The sequence below is a fragment of the Acomys minous genome (genome assembly GCF_964271855.1).
Source record: "Acomys minous genome assembly, chromosome: 16".
Lineage (NCBI taxonomy): Eukaryota > Metazoa > Chordata > Mammalia > Rodentia > Muridae > Acomys > Acomys minous.
Genome location: NC_140498.1, coordinates 51,251,695 through 51,278,702, shown reverse-complemented (window position 1 = coordinate 51,278,702; position 27,008 = coordinate 51,251,695). Strand labels below are relative to the sequence as shown.

The 27,008-nt window shown below is 46.1% G+C and overlaps 1 protein-coding gene across 9 annotated transcripts in view; it reads right to left on the bottom strand.

Annotated features, from left to right (window-relative positions):
* The window catches only part of MRTFB (myocardin related transcription factor B), a 147,828-nt gene that overhangs the window by 14,274 nt on the left and 106,546 nt on the right, over positions 1–27,008 (bottom strand). For all 9 annotated transcript variants that reach the window (XM_084763517.1, XM_084763520.1, XM_084763518.1 and 6 more), the window contains 7 exons: positions 23,715–23,780; positions 21,944–21,999; positions 19,393–19,468; positions 17,151–17,312; positions 15,690–15,868; positions 5,874–6,011; positions 1,020–1,282 (listed from right to left, as the gene is read on the bottom strand). In XM_084763517.1, coding sequence (XP_084619643.1) covers positions 1,020–1,282; positions 5,874–6,011; positions 15,690–15,868; positions 17,151–17,312; positions 19,393–19,468; positions 21,944–21,999; positions 23,715–23,780 — 940 coding nt within the window. The remainder of the gene's footprint in view (positions 1–1,019; positions 1,283–5,873; positions 6,012–15,689; positions 15,869–17,150; positions 17,313–19,392; positions 19,469–21,943; positions 22,000–23,714; positions 23,781–27,008) is intronic.

The following is a 27,008-nucleotide window of genomic DNA, read 5'->3' as shown; positions in this document are numbered from 1 at the left end:
TACCAACAGATCTAATCTTCATCATGAGATTTGTATCTCACGAGAAGCAAATTGATAATCACGCCCCTGTGGGAGGTATTGTTTTGTGACAGAAGAGTGGCCTTGGCTGACAGGGCCAGAGTGTGAACAGTTTACTGAATAGCTCTCTCAGGGTATTTTCCTACTGAGCGTTTCTCTTTTCTCAGTCTCCTCTCCAGAGCTGGATAAGTGGGACGTGAAAGATGGGGTTTTTGCAGGTTGGGGTTTTAGAAAAAGCATATTGAGACGAATATTGAAAACATTCTTTCTTCAGTCAATGAGTTGAGGGCACAGAATCCCCTCTGCCGGGCCTAATGGTAGGGTTCAGGCTGTGGGATGTCCCCCTTCTGTGATGCTGGGTATGCAGACCTCCCCTGTGAGTCAGCAGCCGTCTCTTCCTTTCATGACCTCACCACTGCCCCTTCGCCCTGGCCATCCCAGAGTCTCCTTCACTATCAGCACCGCACTGCCCTTACTAATGGCTGTCTCACCAGGCTCCCACCGTCTAAGTAGCTGCACTGTGTGCCCCGTGGAGTAGTCCCTGCAGGCTCAGAACCTATGTGCCTCCTTTTGCCTTTCTTAGGAGTTGGTCATGTCCCTGTCAGGGAGCTCTGCTCACCACCACTGCATAGCCTTCCTCTCTCCTGTTTGAGAGAGCCTTCCATGTGGAACTTTCCACACAGCTCTCCCTGACCACTCCTGTCTTTATGACCATGCTCCTTCACTGTAGGAGGGTGCGTGTCCTGTGGTTTTTCTCACAGCGTTTGATACTGACAGGTCCAACGGGCACATCTTTCCCTAAATAGTTGTGAAAAGCTCGGATTCTAACGGAGGACAGATGTTGGAGTAGAAGGCAGGCCACATTCACTGTGGGACTGCAGCCCCTCTGTGGTGAGCTTGGACCACAGGCAAGTGAGGGCAGTCCCTGAGCAGAGTACTTGGGATCCTCCCACAGCCACGGCACAAGGCATGCCGGAACAAAGCGCAGAGGGCAGGCTTACTTGACGGGCGCAGGCAGGATGGTCTGGTAGTTGTAGTGCTGCTGCTGCTGCTGCTGCTGCTGCTGGCTCAGAATCTGCAGCTGTAGGAAGAGCTGCTGCTGCTGGAGCAGGCGGGCGTAGTTGGAGTCCATGTGCGGCTCGCTCTTCTCCCCCTTCTGGTTGGGCGGGATGTACTGGTGGTATTTCAGCTTCTTCACTCTCGGTTTCGGATCTTTGCACTTTTTGCTACGGTGTTTGTCGTTGGGATTCTTGGGATGGCTTTGCTATATTTTGAAGAAATAAAAATGAAAGGAGAACACTTTAAGGGACGTCAGCCCATGAAAGTGATTCTACCATGTGTCTTGGTAAGTCAGAATTTTGAAAGCAGTGTGCCTTAGACAGACTTGCGCAGCGCTGGGAGGTGGTGGTGGGAGACTGCATGAACTACATTTCAAGAAGCACTGACCTAGGTCTGTAATCCCAGCCTTCAGTGGGTGGGAACAAGAGCATCAGGAGCTCAAGGTTGGCCTTGGCCACACCAGACCCTGTCTCCTATCAAAGAACCACAAATATATTTGCAGACTTAGTTTGATTTAAAAATTCTCATTCTGCATTGCTCCCTTGGCACAGCCAAGACACTTGGTCTGGCACTGCCTCTGCAAACACATCAGACGTCTACTCTAGGCCTCCCGTATAGAGACACGAAGTGCTTACATACACTATCTCCTAGTGAAAAGCAGGCTGTGCACTTGATTATGTCACTATTACAACGTGACATTTAAAATATGGCTATGAGCTGGGTGGTGGTGGCACACCTCTTTAATCCCAGCACTGAGAGGCAGAGGCAGTTGGATCTTGCTGAGTTCGCGGCCAGACTGGTCTACAGATTGAGTTCTAGGACAACCAGGGCTACACAGAGAAATCCTGTCTTGAAAAAACAAAACAGAACAAAAAAATATGAAAATAAACGAATACCTACTCTAATGAAAATGAGACTATATAAGTTGCTTTAAGAAAAATAAAGTACTCAAACTTGTTGGAGGTTGGCCTGATGTATTTTGATGCTAATTACTGGCTCCCAATGTGTGTTTGCTACCTTGACCTTGAGTGACCAATAAAAAGCCTATACTTGGGCAAGGCCAGGAGTAGGCAAGGCAAAGGTTCAAGGGCTTGAAAAGTGAAGGATCTTGGGAAAAAGAGAAAGAAGAGGAAGAGGAGAAGGAAGGAGGCTGACGTACGGGTAAGATGGAGAAGGAGCACATGGCTAACTAGATGAAGGAGTTGGCCCAGATGGAGAGCATTGTTGAGTATTTGGATTATGGATGGAAGGCAGCTTGATAGAAATGATCAGAAGCAGGTGGCATGGGGCATAGGCATGGGGCATGGGCATGGGTAGGGAGCAGGGGCATGGGCATGGGGCATAGGCATGGGGCATGGGCATGGGTAGGGAGCAGGGGCATGGGCATGGGGCATAGGCATGGGGCATGGGCATGGGTAGGGAGCAGGGGCATGGGCATGGGGCATAGGCATGGGGCATGGGCATGGGTAGGGAGCAGGGGCATGGGCATGGGGCATAGGCATGGGGCAGGGGCATGGGTAGGGGGCAGGGGCATGGGCATGGGGCATAGGCATGGGGCAGGGGCATGGGTAGGGGGCAGGGGCATGGGCATGGGGCATAGGCATGGGGCATGGGTAGGGAGCAGGGGCATGGGCATGGGGCATAGGCATGGGGCATGGGTAGGGAGCAGGGGCACAGGCATAGGCATAAGGCATGGGCATGGGTAGGGAGCAGGGGCATGGGCATAGGCATGGGGCATGGGTAGGGAGCAGGGGCATGGGCATGGGGCATAGGCATGGGGCAGGGGCATGGGTAGGGAGCAGGGGGCAGGGGCAGAGGCAGGCAAATATGGAAAGCAGTTTAGGAGATTATTATCTGCCCTACCCCTAGGTGAAGCAAGGCTATTTTAAAATGTAACAGGTAAAATGATTGATAGCAGGTTAGAAAATATCACTGGAATAATTATAAGGCTAACAACAAACATTTATTAGACCCTACCTTTAAATGAACAGAAACATAAGATATTAATATACATTTAAAAACTGACAATATTTCTTTTTTAAATGGAGTGAGGCCATTCATCTGTCCTGTGTTACAACTGCTAGGCAACTTTTTCCTGAGTTGCTTTTTTTCAGTTTCAAAATCATCTGACTATTTTCTGCTTTTTGGTGTTCATACTACAACTTTACCTAAAAAGAAAAAACAGAGCAAGTTTTTTTTTTCTATTCTGGTTTGTTTGCTTTTGTTTCATCTTATTTTATTACTACTCTATAGATGATGACTGTTTTCTAATGAGACAGAGTGCAGGGAGGTAAGGTGGGGGAAATCTTGGAAGAGTTGAGGGAGAGAAACCGTCAGCAGAATATAGTGTATGAAAAATACCTATTTTCAAAAGAAGAAAGAAAAGATTTAACAAAAGAAAAAGCACAATGAAACAAAACAGCGAGCACTGGCTGCAGAGGCCCTGAGTTTGGGCCACTCACATGGTGTACACACACACACACACACACACACACACACACACACACACACACACACACGGAAAAACTCATATAAAAAAAGTACATTTAAAAAGAAAAAACCCCAGAGAAAACGGCATCATCCTAAGCCGCTTTAGTGGCAGACGCTGACTTCTGCACAAGCTGCACAGACATGCTCAGAAGCAAAGAACGGGCACATTACAAGTCCTCCCACACCACCAAGAACCTAGAGCACACGCTCAGCCGTGAACACTGTTGGGCTCGTTCTTCTATGTGGATGTTGGTGTAAAGTGGAACAGAAGTGGTCATGTTTGCTCACCGGGAATGTGCCTTCCTCTCCCTGCATGGACTCTTGTCACCAAAGAATGGCTCTGCAGCAGCCTGACTTTTATAGTGGATTCACCAACAGCTAATGGAGACAGGCTGCTGACTCAGAGGAGCTCAGTGTGCATCATCTTTTCCAACTCTCACTTGTGATGTCACCCTGATACTTGAAGCTGGTGGCTCTGGTGGGAGCAGGTACCCCATGGCAAGTGGCAAGGCTGTAACTTGCCTTTTAGCCTGCTGAGTTGTTTGTTACATGCCCTCCAGCACACCACTCAGGTGACAGTCAGTTAGTTTCAGCATGTGCTCAGAAGAATCTGCAAACTGTGAATGTTACTGAGCCCTCACCAGGAGCCGTTGATGTACCACCCCCTCTGCCTCTCCCTAAAAGAAGATACTAAGGAAGCAGAGGAGGAGGAGAGCGGTGACAAGGGCAGGCTAGCATCCCGGGACTTTTTGTGCCGTTGTGGGGTATAAGGTGGTGGAGGATAGGGCAAGATGTGTGGATATTTCTGGTTCCAGTTCTAAACTGTGGAAAGGAGTCCCAGAGCTCAAATCCTCCTGTCTCAAGACAGACTTGTGGGAAGATGGCAGAGAAGACTATGGCCATCTGACGAGCACATCTTCATCTTATCACTGAGTGCTGTCATGACCTGCAGGGCAGAAAACGCTGGAGTAGAACCCGGGAGAATGGGCCTTTCTGGCCAGGCACTTTTTAACTTATTTGAGGGCCAGTCTCTTCTGCATGATGACAAGAGGTTAGCTAACACTAATGTCCTATTTAGTTCGAGAGGTTTGAGACTCTGCCAGTCTTAGGAAATGCTACCTATGAAATGATTAGATTATTCCTTGTTATTCTCACAACATTTTATTTAGAAATTGTAAATAGGATTATAAGAACTGTAAAAACGTACTGCATACTTAAGGCTTTTCCTCCTTTCTTGGGATTTACTCTACCTGAATTATTTCAACCATGTGCACTTTGGGGAACAGTGCCAAGAACTGGGCTTATCTGAGACCACAGCAAGCTGCTTCCGGCGTCAATGGCTGGATGGAAAGCCCCTGCAGAGCTTCTGAGCAGCACAGACTCTCATGAGGACACCCCAGAGCATAAAGGATGTCCAAAGCTGGCTTTCACAAAGACCCCTGTTGAGGCCACCCCTCCAGTGCTGCAGTGAGGCAAGTGCACTTGGCTGCGTAGGGACCCCTGATTGGAGAATTCCTGAAGTGTGTCACACAGCTCAGCACTTCATACAGCCAGGCTCTGTCCTTTTTCTGTTACTGTGAGCACAGGACATGTGTGGACCCAGCCCAGCAAGCATTACCATTTAGTTTTCAAGGTTTGGGCTAAAAGGCTGCTGGGAAGTCAGGATACCTGCCTCTGTCTTATGTCTAGAGGACACCTGCCTCTGTCTTGTGTCTAGAGGACACCTGCCTCTGTCTTGTGTCTAGAGGACACCTGCCTCTGTCTCGTGTCTAGAGGACACCTGCCTCTGTCTCGTGTCTAGAGGACACCTGCCTCTGTCTCGTGTCTAGAGGACACCTGCCTCTGTCTTGTGTCTAGAGGACACCTGCCTCTGTCTTGTGTCTAGTGGACACCTGCCTCTGTCTTGTGTCTAGAGGACACCTGCCTCTGTCTTGTGTCTAGAGGACACCTGCCTCTGTCTCGTGTCTAGAGGACACCTGCCTCTGTCTTGTGTCTAGTGGACACCTGTCTCTGTCTCGTGTCTAGAGGAAACCTGCCTCTGTCTCGTGTCTAGAGGACACCTGCCTCTGTCTCGTGTCTAGTGGACACCTGCCTCTGTCTTGTGTCTAGTGGACACCTGCCTCTGTCTTGTGTCTAGTGGACACCTGTCTCTGTCTTGTGTCTAGAGGACACCTGCCTCTGTCTCGTGTCTAGAGGACACCTGCCTCTGTCTCGTGTCTAGTGGACACCTGCCTCTGTCTTGTGTCTAGAGGCTTGGCACAGAGCTACCAAGTGGAGGCCTGCAGTGCAGTGTCCTGGGTACCCACCTTCACCAGCGTTGGGCCAGGCTTCGTTGAGGACACAGTGTTGGAGGGGAGGACAGGAGCTGTAGACCTCGTGGGAGGCTGGTCCGCAGGTAGAGGGGTTTTCAAGAATTCAGGAACTGCTGGGGTCACTGAGGTAAACTGGTGGGAAAGGAAAAGACCAAAAAATGAAAACTTTAAAAAAACCCCAACACAGGCCATGATGTCAGTGACAATAAGAGGACTGAAACTGCAATGAAAGGACCTCATTTGACAAAACAGCCCTGCACTGATTATCCAATACAAAGTGGTCAGCCCCAAACTATATTCACATAAACAACAGAAATAGACTCAGAAGGTTGTATTTGTATATTTGTGCATACATACATATACATATGTAATAACGACGAAGAACAAGAGGCTGACAATTCGAGAGTGAAGGTGCATGGAAGGGTGTGGAGGGAGGAGGCCTGGGAGGGCCTCAAGGGAGGAAAGGGATGGGGTAAGTGATGTAATTCTATTATAATTAAAAATGTATACAACTTACAAATATAAAATGAAGTCTACAAAAATGAAACAAAGAACAATAAACTGCTACGCTGGGGATCCAGACAGAATTACAGACTTAACCCTGAAGAAGCAAGTTATTTACTCTTTACCTCTGTCGAAACAGGCAGCTGAAACTAAGTAAGGTTAGACTGATATATGGTAGTATTTTAATTTTCCTCTCTCAGAAATAAGGTCAGAACCATCCTTATTTTTGGAAAAATATATCAAGACTCATAAAAAACAGTTAAAATAATACACGGCATCCCTAAAGCTTTCTTGGTAGGCCATGCTAACCCTAGCACATTCACATGTAAGGTTTGGCCTCACAGTCCTGCACCTTGACCCCCTCCTGCTGCCGGCAGCACTTCAGTGGAGGCTCATGTCATACCCAGGGCCTTCAAGTATTGCCCCAAAGAACATGATGACCCAAAACAGCAGGAAGTGGACAAAGAGACATACGTCCCTTCTCCCCACTAACCTTTCTCTCCTACCTGGTGTGGGGTGGTGAAAGGGACTAGGGGGAAGGGAGAAAGATATACAAGAAACCAAAATGAAAATAGATTTAAAAAAGTACACCTTTACAGTTCTCTTGTGAAGTATTTAAAATAGCAAATTTAAAACAGCAAACTTGCTGGGTGGTGGTGGCGCACATCTTTAATCCCAGCACAATCCCAGCACACAGGAGGCAGAGACACGCGGCTCACTGTGAGTTCGAGGCCAGCCTGGTCTACAAAGCAAGTCCAGGACAGCCAAGGCTACACAGAGAGACCCTGTCTTGAAGAAAAAAAAAAAAAACCAAAACCAAAACAAACCAACCAACCAACCAACCAACCAACAGTTTGCCCCTTCTTTAAGATGAGCAACCTGAAAACCTGGAGGGCTGTTAGCAACAAGAAATATGAAGCCTGGCATGCATACTCAATAAATACTTGTTAGTTGGTCAATGGCATTCTCGTGGCTTTCCTCAGCAAAGTAACATTCTCGCACCCAGCTGTACTCGTGTGAGTGAGTGTGACTGTAGAAGGCCAGGACTCCGTCCTTAAGCTCCAGTGAGTTTTAACATAAGACAGTGTAGGAGACTTTGTAAAGACAGCTGTCATCAATTTCATCTAGAAATGAAGCTAAGGACTCACTCTGTGTTCCTGACTCTGCTCTCCAACACTGTGGAGATGTCTGGTACCCGGACAAAACTGTGGCCAGCCAAGTTTCATGCATCAGGGAAAAAGCGGTATGTTCTTATGGTGCATGTTCTTATGTTTTTAGGGCTCCTTTCACCTGGCACAGTTTGGGGAGAGACACTTACTTCTGTGTAGTCTCACAGCGACACAATCTTTGGCGCTTGTAATCCAGCATATGAAACAGAACTCAATGCTTACATTCTGAATTATACATTCACCTCCTTACAAAAGCATCCTACCTGACCACCACAGGCAGCCATATGTATCTGAGTGAGTAAAACACCAACAAGGTGAAAGGTCATCAGAAACATGGGAGTGTCTTCTGGCCTGCACTTCTAGGCTGTGCCCTTGTCAGCCTGACCGGATGCTGTTTTCTCGCTATCTCTACTGCAATGTAACTGCTACCCAGGAATACCAAATACTAACTGCACTGAAATACAGTGCTGGTCCACTGTACCTAGAGAGAAAGATAAACATGCAAGGAGCTATCTGGAGCTCTCCAGGCACTCTGACAGGCCGCTCAGTACGCCTTCAGAAGGACCCAAACCAGAATGCCCTCCCCAAACAGCACCTGATCATGTCTGGGTGCTAAGCTTCTACTGGGTAAACTCTCCAAAAGAACCCGGGTACCAGGGCTCTGAAATGACCATGTTCTTCTAAAAGGGTTGAAAATATCCAGGTCACAAAGGACACTTTCCCTGCTCTACAGCTAATTGAGCAATATGTCATCACTTTAGAAGGAATACTACGCGAATGTCAAAACTGACACCAAACATCTGCACTCACTTTGTGATATCTAACTTTAACGATTCAGAACTATTTTCCTAAAGAAGAGCCAGAAGTCACAGGGCTGACTTCTCATCCTGCAGGGTGGCTGCTCCCTCCACAGGATCTGGGTTGTTAGTGGCTTCACCTCCACCCTAAAACCATCAAACACCAGGGCTGGGGACTGGCTCGCTGGGGAGTGGACCAGCTCCCCCAGGGCCCCCATGGTGCAAGCTCTGGCTGCCTCCCCTGTAGACTACTGTCTGCACATGAAGGCCTGGGTGTTGCTCTTTGGAAAGCTCTTACTTTCTTAAATTGTAGCTTTTTACTCTCTAATAAGCACGCTTTTCATTGAGGATACAGAAGTTCTTGCTGAAAACGGTACCATGCAAATAAATTCAAACTTGACTGTCCTTTGGATACTGTTTATTTATTTCAGTTCCCATACAGATAAAATAAACAATGAATGAGCTGAATATAAACCCAAACATGTTCTGTATGTTGACTACAGGCATGTAAAATTCTCATTTGCTGAACATACTACCTGTTTCTATAGTATACAATTATAGGTTTAAACACTTGATTTTTTTTTGAGAGAAGGAAATAATGGTTATTATCCTATTTACATTTATATTTACATGCAATCTTTACATTATTTTGGTTTACCCTCAAGAACCTTATATAACATACATTTCACTTTTAGAACAAGTAGCAGAACATTAGAAATGCACAAAGACACCAGCACAAGCTTTGCCGGGTCCTGGGCCAGGGCTTTTTATATGTGTACCTATGGCAAGTACAGCTCTAAACACAGTGCTGCCTTAAGTGCACGTGAGCCGTGTGTGTGTGTGTGTGTGTGTGTGTGTGTGTGTGTGTGTGTGTGTGTGTGCCCGCGTGCGCACATGGTAAAATATATACAAAAAGTGAGGCTGGAGATACAGTCCTGTGGTTAAGAGCCCACACAGCTCTTGCAGAAGATCTGAATTTGGTCCCCAGCATCACATTGAGTGGCTCACAACTGCCTATAACTTCAGCTCTAGATAGGCCTGTACCCCTAAACAGATACACACACACACACACACACACACAGGCCATTAAAACTGAGCATGTTTTAGAGCCACGCTTGATGTCTCCCTCAAGCCTTCTATGAGCCCCATTCTCTTCCACAGCAACTACTGTTCTATTTGCTGTCTATGAATTTAGGGACGTGACGTAGTTGGCTCGGGTCCCTTTGTGAGGGACTCGCTCACTCAGTTAGTATAGTGTTTATCCCCGTCCTTTCTGAGGGCAGCTTTTGTTTCTACATTCAGACGCTGTGCACACTGGGGCTGTTTTTCTGTTTGTATGAGATGTTGCTCTCAGGGGCAGGCATGAATGCTTGGTATGTATTTTATAGAGAATACATATATTCTAACTCTTTGTTTCAACTTTTTGTTTGTTTGTTTTTAAGACAGGGTCTTACTCTATGGCCAAGGCTGGCCTTGAGCTCAGAGCAATCCCCTGGCTGCTTGCATACCACAAGACACCACTTCCTGCTTTCCACTCGTTTATCAGAAACAGAACTGCTGGCTCACTGGTTAAGTTCTATCTTACACATTATTTACTTAGCTTCTCTACAGAGACTAAACTTAAAGTTATCGAACTTGGTGGCAATATGCCTTTACTCATTTGAGCCATCTCACTGGCCCAGTAAAATTGTGTATTTTTTTATTTTTTGAGACAGGGTTTCCCTGTGTAGTCTTGGCTGTTCTGGATGCACTTTGTAGACCAGGCTGGCCTCAAACTCACATTGATCCACCTGCTTCTGCCTCCTGAGTGCTGGGATTAAAGGGTGTGTGCCACCATGCCCAGCTAAAATTGTATTTTTAAGATACCATTTCCTACAGTAGTAACTACACATTACCACAGTAACAATGCACAAGAATTCTAATTTCTTCACGTACTTGCCAGAACTTGTTTCCTGGTTATGTGATAGCACCCTTGGTTTCAATTTATGTTTCCTTCGTGGTTATTTTACCCTGTGTACGCTGTGATGACCTTCATGTCCATTGTTTATCTAACACAGTAGTCACACACCAGAGGCCACCACATCTTACTGGCCACTTGTGTACTGTCTTACCTAGGGTTCCACTGTTGCAATAAAATACCATGACAAAAGCAACTTAGGGAGGGAAGGGTTTATTTGGCTTGTAATTACATATTGCTGAAAGAAGGTCAGGATAGGAGCTCAAGCAAGGCAGGAAGCTGGAAGCAGGCATACGGTTGCCTTAGTAACACTGTATTGTTGTTATTGTTTCAAGACAGGGTTTCTCTGTGTAGCCTTGGCTGTCCTGGACTTGCTATATAGACCAGACTGGCCTTGAACTCAGCTATCTGCCTGTCTCTGCCTTCCTGAGTGCTGAGATTAAGTGTGCGCCACCACTGTGGGTTAGCACATGTGATGTGTTAACAAAAGCCTTCTGTGAACACAAGGTGTTTTTCTATGTCCACTGACTTTTTTTGTAATGATAACCTGACTCCCTTCTCTTTGTATAATTATTGAATTAATTAGCTTGCTATCATTATGACAAATTGCTGGAGATAATCAACCTAGTTAAGGGAAAAAGTTTACTTAGCTCATGGTTTCACAGGTCCTGTTACTTTGGCACAAGCCCGTCTGTGTATGGAGGGACAGCTTGTTCCCTTGTGGTAGCTTGGAAGCAGGGGAGAGTGGAAGGGGCAAAAGACATGGAAAAACAGCTCCCACAGCTGATGGTCAATAGAGTTCTTTCTTGAAGTTCTTTGAGAACTCACAGAAGTGCTACCAGTCCATGCTTATGGTGCTTAAAATAAGAGATGATTAATTAAAGGGCTCAAGACATTCCCAAGAACAGTGTCTGCAGATGTAAGAGACCAAGTGAACCCCTTGACCCACAAGTGGAAACTGATTTTCTACAGTTTCCCATTGCTCATCAGCTGCCTAAGCATAAAACAAGTGCACTCCATTTGCAATGTGTGAACTTTGGGGATAAAATGAGTTCTCAAGCTGAGAAAAATACCTCACCTGATCTTTGTGTTAATTTTGGCTTCAGCACCCATGCTGCGCTTAGGCCAGTGGCAAGGCAGAGGCAGGCTGATGAAAGGAGGAAATAGAGCCTGGGATGACACACACTCCAATTCCTCTAACAGCCTACTTGGTTATTAACTTTTGAATGCTTGATCCACTGATGGACTCAAGTGTCCTCAACTGGCAGCCTTGACCACACAGGCCTTTGGGGGATCCATACCAATCTCCTAAGGTGTCTCATTCATTAAGTTGGTGAATATGTGCTGTGTGTTTGCTTATCTATTCTGTAGTTCTATAATAAAATGAGTGACTATCTAGCTGTCTGCTTGATGTCTAGTGAGGAGCAATATGTTAAGGTCCTTTCGCTTGAGAGAAATGTAAGAGTAGTTATAGTAAGGTAGGTAAACATTAATGGATTTTTAAAAAAAGATTTATTTATTTATTATTATGTATGCAGTGTTCTGTTTGCATGTACACCTGCCCACCAGATCACATCATAGATGGTTGAGAGCCACCATGTGGTTGCTGGGAATTGAGCTGAGGACATCTGGAAGAACAGTCAGTGCTCTTAACCTCTGAGCCATCTCTCCAGCCTCAGTAATGGATTTTATGTATGTATCAAGTACTGTCACTTGAATGTAAAATGCCCTCTACAGGCTTCCAATGCTTAGTACCAAGTGTGTGTAGGGGTGTTTTGGATGTTAATGTAACTTTTAAGAGGTAGAGACTTACTGCAGGAATTGGGTCACTGGGGTGAGCCCACTTTCTAGTCACTGTTTTGCAGACTGCAGATGCAATGTGAAGAGCCACTCTGCCTGTTGCCACGCCTCTCCTGCCATGATGGGCTGTATCCTCACAAACTATAAGGAAGAACAAGCCCCTTTTCCTTAAGTTGCTTCTGTTCAGGTATTTGGTCACAGCCATGAGAAAGGTAACCAATAAAAGAAATTAAGAAACCTAGACAAATACAGTAAAGTTCAAAAATTGTCAAAATAAAAGTTATCAATTCTAGATGATATAAAAATCCTAGAATTCACTGACATAAGGCTTGCCTCTGTACTCAATTTTAAAAACGAGAACAGGACAGAGCGCTGGCAGTGTTACTCCCAGTGCCATGTAAGGGCTCCTGCTCTCAGGTGTCAGGGGCACAGCCGCCACAGCCATGCAGATACCTGAGCACAAGTGTAAGACTACCAGACCCTTACTTACAAATACATAAACAGCGAACACGGAATTTATGACAGATACACACAGGCTAGAAACCGCCCGAGAGGTAACGTGCAGTGGAGCCATGCTTGCCAGGCCACGGGTTGTTTGCATTCCCCAAAGCAGGTTTTCTGCCACCGGCCCAGCGGCTGGTGCAGGGGACGGGCACTGTCTTGGTGGAGTAGGTACACACAGTGCTGCAGCCACACTGAAGGCATTTGGATGCCAATGCCTGAGGTCAGGAGCAAGCTGAGGCTTGGTGTGCACTGCTCTGCAACATGTAATCTATACCAACTCTCTGCGAAGCATTACCATTTACACTTTCCTTCAAAGGGTTTGTAACGTCAGCCTCTGGTTAAGTTTCTCACATCTGTGGCCAGCACCTCCCTAGGAGCCCATGGGACGATGGGTTATTCTGGCTCACAGCCCTGAGACACCGTCCCTCATGGTGGGGATGGCATGGCAGCAGGAGGCTCCTTGAACATATCTGGTGGCAGAAGAGACAAACGCTGAGCTTGCCTGGCTTCCTCTTGATTTATTTGGGGGACCCATCCCATTGGCAGCATAGCCCTGGGTGTCCCTTCCTCAGCTAAGTCTGTCTGGAATACTCCTGTGTTGTGGATGGGTTGGTGGATATGTAAACAGGTTTTTGTTTATATCCCAGGTGTGGCATATGGGGCTGTTCCAGTTTGTCCACAGCTGATAGTTGCTTCTCGAAAGGGCACATGACCCTTGTCAGCTGTGAAGTGCCTCGTGTGGGGGTGTGGTCTTTGTCAGAGGGGGATAAAAGCCAGATCCAGAGGGAGACTGGGGGGCTCCAAGAAAGAAGAAGGCTGCTAGTGTTTCCCCTGCTGGTGCTGGTGCTGCTGGTGCCGTTGGAGTCCGGAGAAGTTGGAGATCTCCTGAGACGAAGAGTGGACGTGCCCCAAGGAACCCACAGCCTGCACAGCAGGAAGCAGCTGAGGAGAACTAGGCCCCTCTCCCCATTAACCTTCTTTCTCCCTTACCTGGTGTTGGAAGGGATTTGGGTGGAGACGGAAGAAAGAAATTTAAGGAACCCAAAATAAAAACAGTGTTTTACAATTCCACCAGAACTCTTGCTTCAGCGTCCTACCTGGGTCCAGATCTGGGCAGGCTGGTAATGAGGACCAACCGCGCAGCCAAGAAGCTGTTTCCAGAGACAGCTGAGGAGACAATTCTGTTACTAAGGCTACAGCCATGTGAACAGCTGCCTCCTCACAGCTTGACTTACAGAAGCAGAGAAGTAACCCAAATGGCTGAGTAAAACCTTTTCCTAAAGTTTATTTACTAACATACTTGACATTCTTCTTAGGCCTATTTTTAAAGCTCAAGCCAGGGCAAAACATGTACATGAGGACACAGTAGGGGCAGGCTTCTCTCCTCTCCATCTTCTCAGAGCTCAGTGTGTGCTGCTCCTTAACCCGCAGTTGCCCTTCGGGCCACATTCCAGCAGTGTTAGGGGCCACAGGCACTGCTGTTCTGTGGACCTGGACAGCAGATCTGGACTGTCACCACCCATACCATCTTTGATCGGACCATACAGTGTGAACATCTATAGATTTTCCAGTCAGTCATTCAGAGAGCTTCATTAAGTCAGCCTTTTTTGAGAAACGGGTGCATACATGCATGTGCGCATGCACACACACAGACTTAAGCTATCTACCCTCCACACATGCACACATCAGGCTGTCTGTCCTTCATACACACACTAAATTTTCTACTACCTCCACAGAGCTGCCGGCCCCCCACTCTAGGTGGTCTGCCCTTGATAGTCAAAAATTCTTGATTCTCATTAAAGACAACAAACAAGCAGAATATATATCTTGGAATACAGTGATGAGTGTAATGAAGAAATAATGCTTCAAGACATATTCCTAAAAGGAATGTGTTCACAAGACATTGTGATCGAGAACATGCATTTTCATTCTCTGAAGTTCTCACATTCCTGTCAACTCAGACTACCCTTGCACCAAGGCCCACTTCAATAACTAGCCATTAAGCCAAAGAAATAATTAGGTAAATGTCAAAAAATATAATCAGAAGACACGCGTGAAGACAACGGCACCTTATGTAAATACAGAAGTGAAAACGAGGAAATGGCTCAGTAACCAATGGCATGGACTGCTTAGCTGAGATGAGCTCTATCAGGTCAGTTCTACTACACAATGTTTTCTGTTTTCAAGACATGGTTTCTCTGCACGGCCCAGCCACAACATAGCTGCAACCCTGGATGTTGTACTAAGTGCAGTACATCAGCCACAAAAAGACACACATTGTCTGATCCCATTTTTAATGAGCTACCTAAAGAGTAGGAATGGAGGATGCGTCAAAGGGTATGGCACCTCAGTGTCTCTAGGTGAAGAGGCCGTGGATACCTGGTGCAAGACTGTGTGAATATATTTGACCACAGGTATGGTTATGTTATGTTATGTTATGTTATGTTATGTTATGTTATGTTATGTTATGTTATGTTGTTTCTAAGAAGATGTGGTGGCTTGAATAAAAATGGCCCCTATAGGCTCATAGAAAGTGGCAGTATTAGGAGGTGTGGCCTTGTTGGAAGAGGTGTGTCCCTAGGGGGTGGGCTCTGAGGTGTCAGGTGCTCCAGCCATGCCTAGTGTAGCAGACGTTCCCTGTTGCCTGAAAATCAAGATGTAGAACTCTCAGCTCCCTCTCCAGCACCATGTCTGCCTGCATGCCGCCATGCCTCCCACCATGACAGTGGACTAAAGCTCTGACACTGTAAGCCAGCCCCAGTAAAATGTTTTCCTTTATAAGAGTTGCTGTGGTCATGGCGTCTCTTCACAGCAATAACATCCTGACTAAGGTGGAAGACTTTTAAAAAAATACACTACCTTAGGGGAGAGAGAGAGAGAGAGAGAAAGAGAGAGAGAGAGAGAGAGAGAGAGAGAGAGAGAGAGAGAGAGAGAGAGAGAGAGAACACTACTGAGTGAGAACCAGCTGTGAAATTTTACAATGTTTGGCTCGCAGGCAGGAAGTATCAATACTTCGAAATTTTTCTCCTGGTAAAAATATTGTCTAGGCACATCTGTAAGAATGTTAGGAAGGGCTTACCTGGGCCGGAGTGTTTGTAGTCACAGGAGGTGGCGAGGCACTGACTTTTGGCTCACTGGGGGATGCAGCTGAGCCCTGAGACTCCTGGCTCGCTGGCTGGTCTGGAGACAAAGCATCACTGCTATCTTCATCAAATGAGAACTCGCCATGAGTTTGGGGATAGTCCTCTTTCACCACGCCTGCAGAGAGAACCATGGGTAACTTGGCTTTGGAACCCCAAAAGCTAACCAAAAAAGGAGAGTTCAAGGAGCCGGTTTAAAGCTGGGCTCTTCCCAGGGGAGCCACACTGCTGTCTGCCATGTACTCTTTGGGGTTTGATGCTCTTCATCAGATCAAACCTTTGGATTCAGCACCAGCTGTAGGAAGACCAGAAGGCTGGAGTGCTCTGCTGTTGGTTTCGTTCTTTGTGGTGCTGGGAGTGGAGCCCAGGGCTCTGTACATGCTAGCCAAGAGGCCAGAACAGCAGCCCTGCTCTGCAGCCCTGGGTGCATGGAGGGAGGTAGTTCTTAATGACACTGGAGAATATCACAGCAAGGGGGCAATTAAAGGTGCAGGATACACACCCTCCTCTTCAAAATTTAAGCATCTGGGCAAAAACAAAGAGAGAGGCTCCTCTGAACAGAGTAGTATTTAAGAGCTTCATGTGGAACCCAGATGTTAAATGCAGGAAGCAGAGTGGGAGTGTTCCTGGGGATCTGCATGTCGGTCTCCACTTCAGAGAACAGCACACTCAATTGCACTCACACCTCACCTCTGGGGGCCATCTTCCCAGATGTTTGGGATAAGAGTTGACCATTTAAAAATTTTGTGACTACAAACTGCCTATGCTTTAAATTCACACTGATTTGGGGTAGGAAGTCCTCAGGAGTATGAGAGCTATACTAACTGGTTTCTCAGTTTAAAAACTAAAACAGAACAAACAAACAAAAAACTGTACTGAATGAATCTCATCACTCATTTAAACCGAAATCCTGAAACTATGTTACATATAAAAGATGCAACAGTGACATGGCGGTCCTCGGTGCTTCCGAGTGTGCTGCACACGCGCAGGCTTAGGCTCGGGTACCAAGAACAGGATGAGCAGCAGAAGCCACGTTTAAGAGCAGCGTGAGGCAGCCAGATCCGCTTCCCTTCAAGTGCCACGGGCCATTCTCCTTGTCTGTGCAGCTAATTATCTTTTCTAGACAGACATAACAAAGCGTCTAACAATATGAAAGAATAGAAACAAAATGGTCCAATATAGTAACTTATCTTAGAAAATACGATAATGACACGAGAAGTCACTCTGACATAGAACGGAGTCTACGCTGGCCGCCAGCAGAGGCCATCTTCTAATCCGTAACTGAACAATCTCAGCACGAACCACTAGATGACCATCAGCTTCTAACTAGCTCAGAAAACAGCATCTTAAATCAACTGTTTCATCAGAATCTCGTGGAAGACAGAAAGTGGCGCTCTTGCCTATGATCGCTTCCTTGACACTCGAGTCCACAGGAAGGATGTTCTTCTCCACCAGCTCCATGGGACCAGGCCTTTGAGCAATCTTCTCGTTTAGGTCATCGGCCAGCCGAGCTCTCTTCAGCTTCATCTGTGTGGCCTGAAGAGATGGCTCTGCAAATGTTTCTGAAAGAGGAAGCGTAGCCTTAACCATGGTGTCTATCATGCTAAGTAACTCAACTAAACTACATGAAGTGGGCTAACTTCTGGAGGGAATGACTGCTGGGAGTGCTCAGCAGGCTCTGCCTCCCAGAGTGGGGCAGCTCCCTGTCTATGCAACGCAGGGCCCTGGGTGAACTGCCAGACCTGAAGCTGGAACCGGGACCTGCTGCCATGTGCCTACAGCAGGAGGGTAGATTGCTTTAGAATACGTTTAGTATAAGCTGTCAGGGAGACACAGAATAAAGGCCCATGTGGCCCAGGGCTCTGAAAGTGTATGGCTCTCACTTAGCTTCACTGGAAAGACAGTTTCTAGAAAGGGAGGAGGCACTAAGTCTTAGAACAGAAGTTTATTTTCTTCAGTGGGAGGAGCTGATTCATATTCTTGGATTGATTCAGGTATATCTCAGGATCAGTTATTAAAATTAATAACTTGAGCTTATTGGAACAAAACCCCCACTTTACAGAGATAACAGAGCGTAGAGGCAACAGCTCATGAGCTGCTACAACAGACATGAAGCCGCTGCAGCTCTCCCAACTCTCTCGCTCCATCCTGTGAGTTCTGGAGCTGGTGGTCACTCACTAACACGCCCTCCCATTCTCCTGAGCTAAGTTAATGTTGGTTTAAACATAAATGGGCGCTATGGGCTCAAATCCTGAGCTGATTCTGAGCTCTCAAGAGACAAAGCACACAGAACTGCATTGGAACACCACACACAGGAGACCAGGCTCCTCCAGTCACATTCAGTTTTCAGTGCTTCTGTGAAGCTCAAATCAGGACAGCCCTCTTCCTTCTCCCTTAAGAGATGTCACCATCCAAGTGGCAGTAGCAATACATTTGCAAAGAGAACTGTGCCAGGGTAGTAAGCAGAGCCTGGCAGGCCGCTGCACTTCTTCTGTCTGTCTCACTTCCTCCTTGACACCATGAAGCCGGGGCTCAATTTTTGCTATTGAACTTCAGATAATAATTTAGATTCTCACTTGCCAACTACCCAATTCAATCAAATTAGGTTAATGTCAAAATGTGGCTGGGAGTAGTGTTAAGGTAATTCAAAAATTAGAGATGAGATAGTCTTTTTCATTCTTCAGATCTCAATTTGAGAATTCACGTTTCAATATACACTCATATTTAGAAGAAAATATGTGTATGAGTGTTTGCCTGCATGTGTGCATGGTGTCCGGAGGCTAGGAGAGGGCATGGGATCCCTGGATCTGGAATTACAGGAGGCTGTGAGCTGCTTGGCAGGAGGACTGCAACCACACAGTGTCCTCTGCCACATGCTCTTAATTGCTGAGCCATCTCTCCAGCCCCTTGGCCTTTCTTTCTTTTTTATAAAATAAAATTTTCAGTGGATGTATTTCTTTTTACTTTACTTCTGTTAAGGACATTTTCTAGAATCAGAAGGCACATATAGACAGCACTGTGTACACACACACGCGCACACATGCACTGCTGTTCTTTGCTGTGTTCCTTGGTGGAGAGCTTGCTGAAGTCACTGATCCCTGACAGCTGCAGTGCTCCACCTTAACACTGCATCTCTGCTAAGTTTTCAGTTTAGAGGACAGCTGAGGCCACAGGTCCACAAGTCAGGACCAAGGAGGACACACAGAGGAGCACACAGCTTTAGGTTTGTGGAATGCAGTATGTATGGTGCTCAGCAGGTCTTTAGAGCCTGTGTTCTTTCTCAGTCAGAGCTGCCTGGTTGCTCTGTTTGTCTCTGCTCCTGAAGCACCCGCTGCAGGAAGGCAGCCAGTGGATGACAGCTCTAACACAGCCATCTATTGCTGGCCTCCTGAAGAACTGCGCCTCTGGGGATGTCCCCAGCTCAGGCAGCAGCTGGTAGAAGCAGCAGGTTTCAAGTGACTGCCTTCAGGTTAAATGCTCTCCACGTGGCCAACGCAGAGCTTCAGTTCATTGTGCTATCTAAGGTGGAGGATGCTAGCTTGTCGGGTAAGAAGTTGTTGAAAGGGGAATGAACAAAAAGCATGGACATCTCAGTTTTCTTCTTAAGGAAATGTCGCCAAGCCGGCAGGAACAGCCGCTTACCTTCCAATATGTGCATCCTGACCAGCTCAGAGCGGTCTGGGCGGCTCCGGATCTTGTGCTTCAGAAAGTTTTCGGTCTTTAAAAGAAAGTATTGTAGTTTTAGATTTTTGTTTTTGTTTTTGAGACAGGGTTTCTCTGTGTAGTCTTGGCTGTCCTGGACTCACTTTGTAGTCCAGGCTGGCCTCGAACTCCCAGGGATCTGCCTGCCTCTGCCTCCTGAGTGCTGGGATTAAAGGTGTGGGGCACCAAGCCCGGCTTTGTAGTTTTAGATTTTTTAAAGAAATTAATTGTATACTCTTTTTGTTGTGTCTTTGAGAGAATGACTAGAAAATTAGTACTTGGGAGAACTCTCAGCTATACATGATATAGCTTTAAAACCATACAGGGGTTTGAAGCATATTAGTATAAATAACTACTTTACGACTTTTATAGTAAACTGAGAAAAGCTCAAAAATTGAAGATGAATTTAAAGTAAACATAAGATTTAATCTCTTAAGCATGGGAGAATAGCAAAGTAGAAGGATCCAGAGGGTCCTAGAAACCTACAAGTAGAACATTATGATAGGCAGATTTGGGCCCAGGGGTCCCACTCAAACTAAGGCACCAGCCAAGGACAATACAGGCGGTAAACCTTAAACCCCTACCCAGATCTAGCCAATGGACAGAACACTCTCCACAGTAGAGTGGAGAGTGGGATATGACTTTCTCACGTACTCTGGTGCCTCACCTTTGACCACGTCCCCTGGAGGAGGAGACCTGGTGGCACTCAGAGGAAGGACAGCAGGTTACCAAGAAGAGATTTGATACCCTATGAGCATATACAGGGGGAGGTAATCCCTCTCAGGAACAGTCATAGGGGAGGGGAATAAAGGGAAAATGGGAGGGAGGGAAGAATGGGAGGATACAAGGGATGGGGTAGCCATTGAGATGTAACAAGAATAAATTAATAAAAAAAAAAGGAAAAAAAAGATTTAATCTCTTTATATAAAGCCAATACTTTAAAAAAGTAGAAATTATTTAGATATTAGAATTCCTTTTTGTTTTGTTTTGTTTTGTTTTTCAAGACAGGGTTTCTCTGTGTAGCCTTGGCTATCCTGGTCTCACTTTGTAGACCAGGCTGGCCTCAAACTCACAGTGATCCTCCTGCCTTTGCCTCCTGAGTGCTGGAATTAAAGGTGTGCGGCACCACACCCGCTGATATTAGAATTCTTAAGAATATTAATGCTATATTTTATCTGAGTCCATATTCCCAGGTGCATTCTCTAGAAGTAGACTCAGCTCTCGAGCTCAGCTCTAGAAGTAGACTCAGCTCTCGAGCTCAGCTCTAGAAGTAGACTCAGCTCTTGAGCACAGCTCTAGAAGTAGACTCAGCTCTCGAGCACAGCTCTAGAAGTAGACTCAGCTCTCGAGCACAGCTCTCAGCTCTCAAGCTCAGCTCTAGGAGCTCATTATTGCACTCTGAGGACAGTCTTAAGCAACTTTTATAATGTTCTTATTTTCTTACTGCACATGAGAACCCATCACCCCAGGCAAAACAGAAAGAATGACTGTGCATGTGGCACCCATGTGGTGTGTGACCACAAAGGAACCAGATTCAAGAACACAGTTGTATGTACCATCTTCTTTATTTAGCTGTGAATTCAACCCTTAGGCAAGTGAACACTGACACAGACCCACAGGGAAATCAGAAGCATATGACATCCTTGCCCTCTCCAGGGCTCAGTCTGTCTGTTAAAGACTCTGGTCTTGCCCTAGACTACTTTCTTATAAAATCCAGGCCCATCAGCTCAGGAGTGGCCCTGCCCACAATGAGCTGGCCTCTCCTATATCAGTCATCAGCTAAGAAAATGCCTATAGGCTTGCAGTTTGACAGGGGCATTTTCTCAACTGATCTCTTTTCAGGTAGTCCTAGCGTGAGTCAAGGTGATAAAAAGCTAGTCAGCACAGTCCTGAAAACAAAAAAAAACTAGTTACTGTTCTGTTTTTTACGTGTGTGTGTGAGTGTGTGTGTGTGTGTGTGTGTGTGTGTGTGTGTGTGTGTGTGTGTATGTGTGTGTGTGTGTGTATGTGAGAAAGAGAGAGAATGCATGTACATGTGTGAGTGTGTACATGTAGTGGGCAATGCTGGTGCTGTGTGTGTGAGTAATGCATGTACATGTGTGAGCGTGTGCACGTACACACACACACACGGGTTTCTTTCTGATACTGGAGCTCACCAAGTTGGCTAGCCAGCAGGCACCAGATACCTTCTTACCTGCCAGGCCTAGCCTTGCTTTATATGGGTGCTGGGGATTAAACTCAGCCCTGTGTCAAACACTTTACTGACTGCGCCATCTCTTCTGGAGGAGCTTCTGATTTCAAAAGAACAAAACTGAATTGTTGTTCAGGATAGGCATTTTCTGTAAGCCTACAAACCAAGCTATGTCAGAACACATGCTATCTAGATCATGCATTTTGGAGATAGCATGTATATCCTGTGATGATATAGTTAGGAGCACTAGTGCTTAAGATACAGCAGAGAAGTAAAGATTTTTAAAGTGAAATTGCTTACTCTGGCTCGCTCCAGGCTTTTTATCTGCTCATGGAATGCTGCTGGACTCTTCAAAGCTGTCAGGAAGAAAACAAATGGTTTCCACACTTCCACAAGGAGCTCACACTTGACACTCTGCTAACCCTATCAGGTCATATTTGTGCTGGTATTTATTTACCAGTTCCTGTAAGAGACCCCTCCAGACGTGAAGCCTTCAGTGTTACCCAACTGAAATAAATCAAGTAACCATCTCAAAAGAGTTGCTATATGACTGTAAATGCCAGGTCAGACCATGCCATGGCCCAGGGGCTGTCCCAGGTCTCTGTTCTCAGTGCCCATACATGCTGCTAGACAAAGCCCATGGGGCCTTGGAACTTGAGCATGGGGAGATGCAACACTCATGTCTCCTAGATCTGAGGTGCCACTTACTCAGAGCTCCCAACTGGCTGGGCTCTGCGGTGGAGCACAGTTAGGAGCACTGCTGGTCTCCCTAATAAACCAACCTGAAAAGCATGCATGGACTCCAGTATAGCTGCTCAGAGTGTGAGAGCCCCTGAGGTCATACAGCTAAATGGTGGTCAAAGTGGCATTGAAATCTAGTACTCTGAACTTAAAGGGTTCTTTCTACCACACCACAGTACAGCACACAAAAGACGGTCCTTTGATCAGTCATCATATTCCATTTTAGAATGAGGGAAATGGTGTCTCCATCTCAGCCTGTCATCTTTGGAAACTCTTGATTTGTGTATTTCCACCTCTGCCTTGTACCAACAGGCGTGCAAGAACCATGGACCTCGGTCAGGAGATGGGAGGCAGGCAGCTCCCACAGCCACCAGGGCGGACCTAGCTGTGCTGCCTCAGCACCATTATCTGATGCTCTTGACTAATCGTTTGGGGGGAAGACTGTGGCAGTGGAGAAACCTGGCAGATAACCAAAGTGGCTCTGGACGACCACAGCCGGATTTAAGGTATTTAGATGACTGATAGGTAAGAAGTCTATAAAAGTTTCACTAAGGAGGGGAGGAAAATCTGAGAAAGAGTTTTCTGTATCTTCATTAACTGAAAAATGATTTCTGGGCCAACAATGAGTTAGAGAACTGGGAAGCCGTGCTTGTTCTATAACTTCCAGGGTTTTAAGGTAGAATAAATTAACGCTTTGAAAAGCCAGTTTCTAAACAATAGCTAATAGATAAATAATAATAACTAACCCTATGGTCTATAGAAAACAACCATTCTCCCCTCTAAAGCTTCCAAAGCTGGTGGTTAAAGATAAAGAAAAACAGTTTAAATAAATATTCTAAAATCACTGTTATGAATCTCTTGAAGGAAACAACTGTACTCAGGCCAGACATATTGCACTAATTGTAAACAGCATCCTGTCAGTTTCAAACCTTAGACATGTGTAGACCATAGCCTGGTACCAAGGAAAATGACCTTGAGTTAAGTTTAAGTAGAATAAGGTCCTGAGTTAATTGTATCACATTACTCTTACAGGTTTAATCTAAGATGTGCCAGCAGAGTTATCAATTCAACCATTTTAAAGCTCAAACAGACATTAAAGTTCACAATAAATCTTCACAGTATTTTATAGGCATTCTTCATTAGTGTAAAATTGAAACCCATTTTTAAAGCTGCATTTGTTTCTAAAATGAATTCTAAGGGTTCTCCTGAGTAGGCCGTGCTAATAAACCTGCACGGAGACTGCAGTAACTGAACAGAGTAGGTAGGATAAGCCCTCCTCAGAATGCCCACCCTGCCCCAGTCACGAGTGACAACAGGGACGTGGCCTTACGTGGCATGATGCCCTGGTCCACTAGCTGTTCTCTTGTCCTCCTTTGCTGCAGTCTCAGCTGGAGCACTGTAGGGAGGAAAGAATTAGAGTTTATTAGCGGCAGCTCTAGAATCCAGTGCCCACAGTTCAGCAAGGACACTGTTAGCCTTACTAAACACCCACTTCACAATCCAATAAGAAGGAAATCAGAAGTGAAGTTGAGTGTGGTGGCCATGTCTGTAATTCCAAGGGGCTGAGGCAAGAGGGTCAGCAGGCTTGGGGCCAGGCAGGTTGCACAGGAGTTCTAGGACACCCTGAACTACAGGGTGGGACCAGGGTGAGATCTTAAGGAGGGAGGTGAGAAAAGACATTACTTGGCACTAAGCTGTAGTGATTCTGCTTGTCGGTGAATTCTGAATTTATGATTTTTTTCTTGAGACAGGGTTTCTCTGTGTCCTGGACTGGATTTGTAGACCAGGTTGGCTTCAAACTCACAGGCTTCAAAATCCACCTGCTTAAAGGCGTGCACCACGACACCCAGCTAGCAATTATTTTGTTTAGTTAATAAACCTAACTTATGATGAATGCTAGGCCATTTCCTATTTAAAAACCTCACACAGAGAAATGAGAGTACACAGGGGCAGGGTATCACTCGAGCTAACAAAGATATATTATGCCTTGTTCAAAGGAAATCTCACTCAGAGCAATGATAGGAGATTCCTTGACATTTTTTTTTATGTTACTAGTAACAATTTACTTTAAGAAAAGACTGGCGTGTTTGGAAGGACTTGATTTAAGGAACTAATTTAAAAGAAGTAGCTTTAGTGATGCCTGAATACATACAAGTTAAGCCAGAGAGAAACTTCTAAGTTACAAATTGAACAGTCTTTCCATAAACACACACAGAATCTCACCCTACAAGTTCCGAGAAAGCTGTAATGAACTGGTATCACTGTTTAATACACAGTAAATTGTGGGAATTCATAGAAACAAGACATACATTAGGAAGTGTAGAATCTAGCTTGTCAAATAAAAATTTATCTACACCGCTCCCCCCACCCCGGGTTTTTCAAGGCAATTCTTTTTACAGTATCCCTAGCTATTCAATTTAGAAAAAAAGTCTATCTTAAAAGGAACATATCAAATAAAACTGAAAACTTTTTCCTAGTTATTTTAAGCTGTTCTGCTTTTATTTTCAAATTATGGTTAGGATGACTAAGCATCTGTATAAAAGTCACAGCATGCGAAAACAGCGTTACCTAGGCGTGTTTCCTAGTGGAGGGAGAGGAGACGATTTTGCAGAGTGGAGATGGTGGAAGAAGAGGCTTGCAGTGCAGCAGTTGGCTGTCCCCCACTTTCAGGAGGCCTCTGTGTGCCTCAGGGAGCAGTCCTGACAGCTGTAGGCCCGGAGAAGACTGCAGAGCAGAGCCCTGCCTTACGCTGCACAAAGCCCTGCACTGTCTTGCCTCTTCCCTCTTATCAATGCTAGATATGAGTGCTGAACACAGAAATATGACTTGGGATTTTGTTTTTGGGCCACAGAGTTTCACTGATACTGCATTTAGAATCAAAACAGTTGATATAAAACTGTTACAGAGAGCAAAAGCCAAGTAAAAACAGCTTAAACAGCAAGCACGCATACTTCTGACACCAGCAAATTGTGAGGAATGCAGAGGCTAATGCTGGGAGGTACTTAAGGTGGTCACAGCAAGGAGAATCCCAAGGGAAGAAATGAGAGTGTGGAGGGGCAGGGTATCACTCCAATTCCAAGGCCCATGTTGGGGAGAAGCTCCAGCAGGAGTGTCTTTCCCTTCTCCACAGAGATCCTCAGGGAAAGGTCACAGAAACAACAGCCTCCTTAAAAAAAAAAAAAAAACAGACCCCGGGGAGGCAGAGGCAGGCAGATCTCTGAGCTGGAGGCCAGCCTGGTCTACAGAGTGAGTTCCAGGGCATCCAAGGCTACAGAGAAATCCTGTCTCAAAAAGCCAACAAAACAAAACACCCCAAAACAACAAAAAAAACCAAACCACCACCACCACCACCACCACCACCAAACCCCAAACCAAGTCCCACAATATGACATGTAGGTATGAGACATGCTTTGAACACAGCGCACTTTCTGCGTAACGACATCTGTGAGTGATGAGGACATCAGGAGTTACTCCATCTGCAAGCTAACACATGACAGCAGCTTGTACGTCTCAGCATCTCTCCTGATCAGACATTGGTTGCTTCAGGAGCCCACAAGCACAGCAGTGCAATCCCGAGTCATTCAACACTGAAACTCACTGATGTTGACATGCACAACGCACCTGTTGTGAGGTCAGACATAGAATGGATGAGTGCTACTTCTGGGTTTCTCGTGCCAACACCCCGGCCTCAAATGCACATGCTTTCCCTGAATCGTCAAGTCCTCCAATCTGAGGATAGTAACTGGGTGTCCAACATTTCCAATTAAATCTGACCCTATATACTCAGAGCGAAGGTAAATCTCCCTCGACCCCCTTAATTTCAAAAGCTAGTCACTAACCTAGGCTATTCATACTACAATACCCTCCTCATACTTGAGTGTTTGTCTGACTGTTCCACAAACTACAGAAAGGCCCTTTATGTATGATCGTTGCTTTACTCTGAAGGACACAACTCAGAAACAGAGCAATGGAAGAGATGCATGGGGGACGTGTCCCTCACTGGGCTTCCATTCTTTCTCTGACTTTATCTGTGCCTTCCTGGAACTAAAGGTGCTCAGAAGCCATCTGGGGCCCTCAGCTACCTTTTATGTAGCATATCCCAAATCTTATCACTGGCAACACCTGAGCAGCCTGTGCAGGAACTGAGGACAATGATAAAGGCTCCTAGAGGATGCTTGCTCAGCCCTCCCCCTCGGCCCCCATCACCCAGGAAGAAACCACTCAGGAGCTGTGTGCCGGGAACCAGAGGCAGAGAGCGGAGGCAGGAGCACCAACCACCAAGTGTTAGACAGAACCACACACAGATCATGTGGGGTTTTCACCCATTTTCCTATAAGACTAAAGAATAAGCAACCTTCCCTGCAACCTACGCCATTCTGCCCCAAGGGCTAGTACTAGTGTTAAGGTTTAACTGATACTCTCCTGCCCCTGTCTAACTTTCCCCCAGAGCACGGACTTGAGCAGTGCTCCTCTAAGGCGTCTGCAACAGTAGCTGATAATGGGACAACTATTTTGAAGTAGACATTAGAAAAGACATGCTCGGGAGAAAAGGCAGACTTGTGATGGGTTATGCTATGGCTGTTGTCTGCCTAGCTCTTCCATCCTGTCTGCACCGAAAGCTGAA